Source organism: Rhea pennata, chromosome 8 (genome assembly GCF_028389875.1).
Source record: "Rhea pennata isolate bPtePen1 chromosome 8, bPtePen1.pri, whole genome shotgun sequence".
In the NCBI taxonomy this organism is placed as follows: Eukaryota; Metazoa; Chordata; class Aves; order Rheiformes; family Rheidae; genus Rhea; species Rhea pennata.
Window position 1 is genome coordinate 38,115,862 of NC_084670.1, and position 11,441 is coordinate 38,127,302.

Consider the following 11,441-nt stretch of genomic DNA (forward strand, 5'->3'; position numbering starts at 1 on the left):
ATTGCATTACATTCTATTGTGTCACATTCTATCGCATCACAAACATCTATTGCGTCACAATCTATGCCATCACAAAGATTATATCGCGTCACATTCTATGGTGTCACAAACATTCTATTACGTCACATTCTATCGCATCACATTCTATCGCATCACAAACATTCTATCGCATCACATTCTATCGTGTCACATTCTATTGCGTTACATTGTATCGTGTCACATTCTATCGTATCACAAACATTCTATCACGACGCAATCTATGCATCACAAACATTCTATCGCGTCACATTCAATGGCGTCACATTCTATCACGTCACAAACATTCTATCACGTCACATTCTAAAACGTCAAAAACATTCTATCGCGTCACATTATCTGGCGTCACATTCTATCACATCACAAGCATTGTATTGCGCCACATTCTATCGCGTCACGTGCCTACACTTGAATGTGACGTGATATTCACGTGCCTATCGTGACGCACATTCTCGTCACATTCCACTGCGTGACATTCTATCTCGACACATTCTATAGCGTCACATTCTATCACATCATAATCTGTCGCATCACAGATATTCTATCCTGTCACATTCTATCCGTCACATTCTGTGACGTCACAAACGTTCTATCGCATCACATTCTATGCCGTCACAAACATTCTATCGCGTCACAAAAAATTCTATCGCGTCACATTCTCTCGCATCGCATTCTATCGCGTCACAAACATTCTGTCACGTGACATTCTATCACGTCACAAACATTCTATCGTGTCACAGGCGTTCTAAATTGTCAGAAATATTCTGTCGCATCACAAACATTCTATAACGCCACATTCTATCGCATTACATTCAGTTGCGTCACAAACATTCAATCGCGTAACATTCTATGTCACATTCTATCGCGTCACAAACATTCAGTCACATCACAAACATTCTATCGCATCAATAAATATTCTATCGCGTCACATTCTATGCCGTCACAAACATTCTATTACGTCACATTCTATCTCGACACATTCTATCGCGTCACAAACATTCTATCACGTGAAAAACATTCTATCGCGTCACATTCTGTCGCCTCACTTTCTGTCACATCACAGGCATTCTATCGCCTCACAAACATTCTATCGCGTGACAATCTATGCATCACAAATATTCTGTAACGTCAAATTCTATGGCCTCACATTCCATCGCGTCACAAACATTCTATCGCGTCACATTCTATCGCGTCACATTCTATTACGTGACATTCTACCTGGTCACATTCTATGGCGTCATATTCTATCGCGTCACAAACATTCTATAGCGTCACATTCTATCTCATTACAAACATTCTATCGCGTCACAAACATTCCATCACGTCAATAAATATTCGATTGCGTCACATTCTATCGCGTCACATTCTATTGCGTCACAAACATTCTATCACGTCACATTCTCACACGTCAAAAACATTTTATCGCGTCACATTCTCTGGCGTCATATTCTATCGCATCACAAGCATTGTATTGAGTCACATTCTATCGCGTAAAAACCATTCTATCGTGTCACAATATATGCATGACAAACATTCTATCGCGTCACATTCTATGGCGTCACAAACATTCTATCACGTCACATTCTATCGCGTCACAAACATTCTATGGCGTCACATTCTATCGCGTCACAAACATTCTATCGCCTCACATTCTATCGCGTCACATTCTATCGCATCACAAACATTCTATCGCATCACATTCTATCGCGTCACATTCTATCGCATCACAAACATTCTATTCGGTCACATTCTATCGCGTCACATTCTATTGCGTTACATTCTATTGTGTCAAATTCTATCGCATCACAAACATTCTATTGCGTCACAATCTATGCCATCACAAACATTCTATCGCGTTACATTCTGTCGCGTCACAAACATTCCATCGCGTCACATTCTATCGCATCACATTCTATTGCGTTACATTCTATTGTGTCAAATTCTATCGCATCACAAACATTCTATTGCGTGACAATCTATGCCATCACAAACATTCTATCACGTCACATTCTATGGCGTCACAAACATTCTATCACGTCACATTCTATCGCGTCACAAACATTCTATAGCGTCACATTCTATCACATCATAATCTGTCGCATCACAGATATTCTATCCTGTCACATTCTATCCGTCACATTCTGTGACGTCACAAACGTTCTATCGCATCACATTCTATGCCGTCACAAACATCCTATCGCGTCACAAAAAATTCTATCGCATCACATTCTCTCGCATCGCATTCTATCGCGTCACAAACATTCTGTCACGTGACATTCTATCACGTCACAAACATTCTATCGTGTCACAGGCGTTCTAAATTGTCAGAAATATTCTGTCGCATCACAAACATTCTATAACGCCACATTCTATCGCATTACATTCAGTTGCGTCACAAACATTCAATCGCGTCAATAAATATTCTATCGCGTCACATTCTATGCCGTCACAAACATTCTATCACGTCACATTCTCACACGTCAAAAACATTTTATCGCGTCACATTCTCTGGCGTCATATTCTATCGCATCACAAGCATTGTATTGAGTCACATTCTATCGCGTAAAAACCATTCTATCGTGTCACAATATATGCATCACAAACATTCTATCGCGTCACATTCTATCGTGTCACAAACATTCTATCGCGTCACAAACATTCTATCACGTCACATTCTAACATGTCAAAAACATTCTATCGCGTCACATTCTCTGGCGTCACATTCTATCGCATCACAAGCATTGTATTGAGTCACATTCTATCGCGTAAAAACCATCGCGTCACAATCTCTGCATCACAAACATTCTATCGCGTCACATTCTATGCTGTCACAAACACTCTATCGCATCACATTGTATGCCATCACAAGCATTCTATCGCGTCACATTCTATCGCGTCACAAACATTCTATGGCGTCACATTCTATGCCGTCACAAATATTCTATCGCATCACATTCTATCGCATCACATTCTATCGCATCACAAACATTGTATTACGTCACATTCTATCGCATGACATTCTGTTGCGACACTAACATTCTATCGCGTTACATTCTATCGCGTCACGTTCTATCGCGTCACGTTCTATCGTGTCACGTTCTATTGCGTTACATTCTATCGCGTCACAAACATTCTATTGCGTCACAATCTATGCCATCACAAACATTCTATCGTGTCACATTCTATTGCATTACATTCTATCGTGTCACATTCTATCGCGTCACAAACATTCTATCACGTCACAATCTATTTGCTCACAAAAAATTTATCACGTCACATTCTATCGTGTCACATTCTATCGCGTCACAACCATTCTGTCACGTCACAATCTATTGCCTAACAAACATTTTATTGCGTAACATTCTATCGCATCACGAACATTCTATCCCGTCATATTCTATCCCATCACAAACATTCTATCGCGTCACAAACATTCTATCACGTCAATAAATATTCTATCGCGTCACATTCTATGGCGTCACATTCTATCGCGTCATAAACATTCTATCGCGTCACATTCTATGCCGTCACAAATATTCTATCACGTAACATTCTATCGCGCCACATTCTATCGCGTCACATTCTATTGTGTTACATTCTATCGTGTCACATTCTATCGCATCACAAACATTCTATTGCGTCACAATCTATGCCATCACAAACATTCTATCGCGTCACATTCTATGGCATCACAAACATTCTATCACGTCACATTCTATCGCGTCACAAACATTCTATGGCGTCACATTCTATGGCGTCACAAACATTCTATCGCCTCACATTCTGTCGCGTCACATTCTATTGCGTTACATTCTATCGTGTCAAATTCTATCGCGCCACAAACATTCTATCGTGTCACAATCTCTGCATCACAAACATTCTGTCGCGTCACAATCTATTGCCTAACAAACATTTTATCGCGTCACATTCTATCGCGTCACGAACATTCTATCCCGTCACATTCTATCTCATCACAAACATTCTATCGCGTCACAAACATTCTATCACGTCTATAAATATTCTATCGCATCACATTCTATGGCGTCAGAAACATTCCATCGGGTCACAATCCATACATCACAAACATTCTATTGTGTCACATTCTTTTGCGTCACATTCTATCTCGTCACAAACATTCTATCGCGTCACAAAGATTTTATTGTCTCAAATTCTATTGCATCACATTCTATCGCGTCACATTCTATGCCGTCAGAAAAATTTTAGCGCATCACACTCTATCGCGTTGAATTTTATAGCGTCAGAAACATTCTATCGCATCACATTCTATTGCATCACAAACATTCTTTCGCGTCACATTTTATTGCGTCAAATTCTTTCGTGTCACATTCTTTTGCGTCACATTCTATCGCGTCACATTTTATAGCGTCACGAATATTCTGTCACGTCACATTCTATCGCGTCAAAAACATTCTATCGCGTCACATTCTGAGAAGTCACTTTCTATCACATCAGAAACATTCTATTGCGTCACAGTCTGTCGCGTAACAAACATTCTATCGCGTCACATTCTATGCCATCACAAACATTCTATCACTTCACATTCTATCGCCTCACATTCTATGCCGTCAAAAACATTCGATCGCGTCACAATCTATGCATCACAAACATTCTATCGCGTCACAAAGATTTTATCGTGTCACATTCTATTGCGTCACATTCCATCGCGTCACATTCTATAGCGTCACGAATATTCTGTCACGTCACATTCTATCGCGTCACAAACATTCTATCGCATCACATTCTATCGCTTACATTCTATCGCGTCACAAACATTCTACCGTGTCTTATTCTATGCCATCACAAATGTTCTATCGCGTCACATTCTATTGCGTCACATTCTATCCTGGCACAAACATTCTATCGCATCACATTCTATCCTGTCACATTCTGTCGCATCAGAAACATTCTATTGTGTCACATCCTGTCACGTCACAAAGATTCCATTGCGTCACAATCTATGCATCACAAAAATTCTATGGCGTCACATTCTATCGCGTTACATTCTATCATATCACAAACATTGTATCGCTTCACATTCTGTGGCATCACATTCTGTTGCGTCACAAACATTCTATTACGTCACATTCTATCGCGTCACATTCTATCGCGTCACGAACATTCTATCGCGTCACATTCTGTCGCGTCACAAAAATGCTATCGCGTCTCATTATATGTCGTCACAAACATGCTATCATTTCGCATTCTATCACGTTAAAAACATTCTATCGCGTCACATTCTGTGGCGTCACTTTCTATCACATCACAAGTATTCTATTGCGTGACATTCTATTTTGTCACAAACATTCTATCACGTAACAATCTATGCATCACAAACATTCTATCGCATCACATTCTATCGCGTCACATTCTATCGCATCAGAAACATTCTATCGCGTCACATTCTATGCCGTCACATATTATTGTATCCGATACATTCTATTGCTTCACATTCCATCGCGTCACATTCTACCGCGTGACATTCTATCCTGTCACAAATATTCTATAGCGTCACATTCTATTGCATCACAAACATTCTATAACGTCACATTCTATCACATCAAAAACATTCTATCGCGTCACATTCTGTGGCGTCACTTTATATCACATCAGGAGGATTCTATTGCGTGACATTCTAAAGCGTCACAAATATTTTATCGCTTCACATTATATGGAATCACATTCTGTCGCGTCACAAACATTATATTACGTCACATTCTATCGCATCACATTCTACCACATCACAGATATTCTATCCCATCACATTCTATCGTGTCACAAACATTCTATCGCTTCACATTTTATGGCATCACATTACGTCGCGTCACAAACATTCTATCACGTCAAAAACACTCTGTCGCGTCACATTCTGTGGCGTCACAAACATTATAACGCGTCACATTCTATCACATCAAAAGCTCTCTATCACGTGACATTCTGTGGCGTCACTTTCTATCACATCAGAAGCATTCTATTGCGTCACATTTTATTGCGTCACAAACATTCTATCGTATCACAATCAATGCATCACAAACATTCTATCGCGTCACATTCTTTCGCGTCACATTCTATCGCATCACAAGCATTCTACTGCCTCACATTCTGTTGCATCACAAACATCCTATCGGGTCACATTCTATGTCGTCACAAACATTCTATCGCGTCACATTATTGCGTCACATTCTATCGCGTCACAAACATTCTATTGCGTCACATTCTATCACGTCAAAAACATTCTATCGCCTCACATTCTGTGGCGTCATTTTCTGTCATATCACAAGCATTCTATTGCGTAACATTCTATCGCGTCAGAAATATTCTATAGCGTCACAATCTATGCATCACAAACATTCTACCGCATCACATTCTTTCGAGTCACATTCTATCGCATCACAAACATTATATCGCGTCACAATATATCACGTCACATTCTATTGTGTCACAAATATTGTATCGCATCACATTCTATCGCGTCACATTCTATCGCGTCACAAACATTCTATCGCGTCACAATCTATGCCATCACAAACATTCTATCGCGTCACATTCTATGCCATCACAAACATTCTATCGCGTCACATTGTATCGCGTCACATTCTATCGCGTAACAAACATTCTGTCGCGTCACATTCTATGCCATCACAAACATTTTTTCGAGTCACAATCTATGCATCACAAACGTTCTACTGCGTCACAATCTATCGCGTTACATTCTATCGCATCACAAGCATTCCATTGCGTGACATTCTACTGCGTCACAAACATTCTATCGCGGCACATTCTGTGACGTCATTTTCTATCAAATCACAAGCATTCTATTGCGTGACATTCTATCACGTAACAAACATTCTATCGAGTCACAATCTATGCATCACAAACATTCTCTCGCATCACATTCTTTCGCGTTACATTCTATCGCGTCACGAATATTCTATCATGTCACATTCTATGCCGTCACAAACATTCTATCGCGTCACATTCTATCGAGTCACAATCTATGCATCACAAACATTCTATCGCATCATATTCTATCGCGTCACACTCTATCGCATCACAGACATTCTATCACGTCATAATCTATAGCGTCACATTGTATTGCAACACAAAGTTTGTATCGTATCACATTCTATCGCGTCACATTCTATCGCATCACGAACGTTCTATTGCGTCACATTCTATGCCATCATAAACATTCTATTGCGTCACATTCTATCGGGTCACAAACATTCTATCGCGTCACATTCTATCGCGTCACATTCTATCACGTCAAAACATTATGTCGCGTCACATTCTCTGCTGTCACAAACATTCTATCGCGTCACACTCTATCGCGTTGCGTTCTACGGCCTCACAAACATTCTACCGCGTCACATTCTATCGTGTCATATTCTATCGCCTCACAAACATTCTATCGCGTCACATTCTATGCCGTCACAAACATTCTATCGCTTCACATTCTATGCTGTAACAAACATTCTATCGCGTCATATTCTATCGTATCACATTCTATCGCATCACAAACATTCTATGGCGTCACATTCTATCTCGTCACAAACATTATTTCACTTTACAAACACTCTATCGCGTCACATTTTATCGCGTCACATTTTATGCCGTCACAAACGTTCTATCGCATCACAATATATTGCGTCACATTCTATCGCATCACAAACATTCTATCACTTCACATTCTGTTGCGTCACAAGCATTCTATCGCGTCACAATCTATCGCGTCACAAACATTCTATCGTGTCATATACTATCACGTCACATTCTAGCACATCACAAACATTCTAGTGCGACACATTCTATAGCGTCGCATTCCATCGCGTCACATTCTAACGCATCACGTTCTATCGCGTCACATTCTATCACGTCAAACATTCTATCACATCAGAAAGATTCTATTGCGTCACGTTCTATCGTGTCACATTCTATCGCGTCAGAAACATTCTATAGCGTCACCTTCTATCGCTTCACAAACATTGTAGCGTCTCACATTCTATCGCGTCGCATTCTATCGCGTCACAAACATTCTATCGCTTCACAAACATTCCATCGCGTCACTTTCTATCGCGTCACATCCTATCACATCACAAACATTCATATCACTTCACATTCTATCGTGTCACATTGTATCGCATTACATTCTATTGCATCACAAACATTCTATCGTGTCGCATTCTACTGCGTAATATTCTATCACGTAACCAACATCCTATCGCGTCACATCCTATCGCGTCACAAACATTCTATCACTTCATATTCTATTGCATCACATCCTATCGCATCACAAACATTCTATCACTTCATATTCTATTGCATCACATTCTATCGCGTCACAAACATTCTATCACTTCATATTGTATTGTACCGCATTCTATCGCGTCAGATTCTATCGTATCACATTCTATCATGTCATATTCTATCACTTCAAAAACATTTTATAGCGTCACATTCTGTCATGTGATAAACATTCTATCGCGTCACATTCTATCGCGTCACACAAATTCTATCGTGTCACAGTGTACCGCATCACATTCTATTATGTCACAAATGTTGTATCGCATCACATTCTATCGCGTCACAAACATTCTGTTGTGTAACATTCTATTGCATCACAAACATTCTATCGCGTCACAAACATTCTACGCGTCACATTCTATCGCATCACAAACATTCTATTGCGTCACATTCTATCGTGTAACATTCTATATCATCACAAACATTCTATCGCGTCACATTCTATCACCTCAAATTCAACATGCTATTGTGTCACATTCTATCGCATTACAAACATTCTATCACATCACATTCTATTGCGTCACATTCTATCGTGTCACAAACATTCTATCGCTTCACATTGTATCTCGTCACATTCAATCACATCACAAACATTCTATAGTGTCACATTCTATCTCATTACAAACATTCTATCAAGTCACATTCTATCGCCTCACATTCTATTGTGTCACAAATATTCTATTGCTTCACATTCTATCGCATCCATTCTGTCACGTCAGATATCGCATTTAACCAAGCTAAGCCTCCAAGCAGAAAGGGCTCATTTTTCCATTGAATTCCAGAGAAGTGGAACATTCCCTGCCTGCTCACATGTTAGCTTATAATCTAGAGATATGCAATGCTGAGGGAGATGTCTTCCAGCTCTGGGTCCAAAAGCAGAATGGATCCCCCCGAGGCATTCGCTTGGAAGGAATTTGTATGTCATCCCAAATTTATTCCTTCCAGATTCTCCGAGAAAGAAAACTTCTCAACAGTTCATTCGTGTAGGACAACCATGCTCTTTATTATCAAAAGAAAGTTAACACATGATCTTTTTACCTTTCTTTTTCTAAAATAAGAGCATTTCTTTCCACAGAGCTTTCCCTTTCCTCCCATTAGCACTTCACAGGCAGTCTCAAGGCCACACACTTCTAAAGAGGTCCTGCAGTAGGCAGCGCTTTGCTTTGTACAAGTTGGAAGTTGTCTGTGACCATTTCAACTGGCATGACCTCTAGGTACCACCCAAATCTTTCCTGAGTGCTTTCCTCAGGGCCTTCCTGAGCTCCTTGCTCTGCAGACTGTAGGTGAGGAGATTGACCAGGGGCGTGAGGACAGGGTAGGAAGAAGGAGAACACCTTGTTGAGCTGTCTGAGTCTGGGGGTTCTGGGCAGCATGTGGACAATGATGAGGGAGCCATAGAAAACAGTGACGACAGTGAGGTTCGAGGAGCAGGTGGAGAAGGCCTTCTGCCTGCCCATGCTGGAGGGGATCCTCAGGATGGCAATTATGATGGACACGTAGGAGGCCAGCGTGATCAGGAAGGGGAAGACTGAATCCAGGAGAGTCAGGATGAAAGTTACTATTTTAACTACACTGGTGTCAGTGCACGCGAGCTCCAGCAAAGGAGTAAAATCAGAGAAGAAGTTGTCAGTTGCAGCAGGGCCACAGAACTTTAACCTTGATGAGAAGACAGTGGCTATAATAGAAAACACCAAATTCCTGGCCCAGACCCAGCTGCCATCAGGAGACAAACCTTCCAGGTCCTGAGGCTTGCATAGAGCAGGGGCTGGCGTATGGCCAAGTACCGATCATAGGACATGGATGCCAGCAGGAAACACTCACTAGCTGCAAAATGAATGAGAAAATAGAGCTGAGTCATATAGCCCTGAGCAGAGATAGTCCTGTCTCCAGTCAGGAAGCTGGCCAACAGCTGGGGCAGGATGGTGGAGCTGCAGCAGGTTGATTGCCTGATTGCCAAAGGACAGCTTGCCCAAGAAGAATTACATGGATGCTGGTCCATTACATGCAGATGCCGGTCTGCCACCACCAGCACAACAATGAGGCTGTTCCCAACCACGGTCACCGAGTAGATCAGGAGCAAGAGGAGGAAGAGTGGTGTATGGAGTGAGGGGATGTTCCCCATTCCCAGCAGGAGGAACTCACTTGATGATGTGCAGTTATTCCCTTTCTCTTTCTCCATACGATGTATGTGTACAACATCGACAAGGGTGCCTATGAACTGCTTGACACCTTCTGTGCTCTTCAGCCATGTTTCCTAGGGCCACACCTCAGTCTACCATGTCTCTATTCTTTCCCTCGCATAATAGAGCAGAACTGTGAGGAAAGAACTGAGTCTAAGGAAATGCCAGGCCAAAAATCTGGGCATCTGAGGGAAAGAGTAAGTATGTGCGTGAGAGCTCACAGCACAGGTCTGGAAAAGCCAAGTGGCGGTGACCCTGCTGAGGTGCCAAAGATCCCAAGCCCTGAGCTGCAGGGCTGGATTCGGCCTCCTTTACTTGTGGTGTGGACTCCTGACATATTGCACAGAGTAAAATGAATTTCTGTGGGAGAAGTGGAGAAAGAAAGTAGAAATTAATCAAAAGGGGAGATTCGGGTCAGGAGTCTCAGCACTAAACATCTCTAACTATAGGTACATTTACCACTTCTCTGGAAAGGCCATTTCTTCCATGACCAGCAGCACCTGAGGGCATGCTCCTGATGGACTCCCATAAGCACTCAGGGTGTTCCGTGCAGCCAGCTGGAGGGGCACAGATGGGACCCAGCCCTTCCTGTTCCTCCCAAGCATGTTGTTTAAGGAAGTGCTGGAAGAGCAGGCCTGACGGGACCTCATGGCACTGCACTGCCTGGGGCTGTGAGAACAGCCCTGCACACACTTCCTGGACTAGGCACTTGGAGACAAGCAGCTGGCAGTGCTTATGGGAGTCCATCAGGAGCATGTCCTCAGGATGGGCAAAGAGACGTCAGGCTCAGGAGCCTCAGGAGCTCGCCACTCCAAGGACAGAGGAGAGCGGACAGAGGTTCCAGGCTATGGCCTGCAACTACCGCCTCCACACCCCTATGTACTCCTTCCTCCTCAACCTCTC

At 41.9% G+C, this 11,441-nt stretch overlaps 1 protein-coding gene across 1 annotated transcript; it reads right to left on the reverse strand.

The window, feature by feature from the left end:
- Positions 1-9,488: 9,488 nt before the first annotated feature.
- LOC134143771 (olfactory receptor 9G9-like) lies at positions 9,489-10,537 on the reverse strand. Its single transcript, XM_062582057.1, has 3 exons — positions 10,342-10,537; positions 10,068-10,182; positions 9,489-10,014 (listed from the first exon to the last, which is right to left on the reverse strand). The coding sequence occupies exons 1-3, from the start codon at positions 10,535-10,537 to the stop codon at positions 9,489-9,491; spliced, it is 837 nt and encodes a 278-aa protein (XP_062438041.1).
- Between the last annotated feature and the right edge of the window lie 904 nt (positions 10,538-11,441).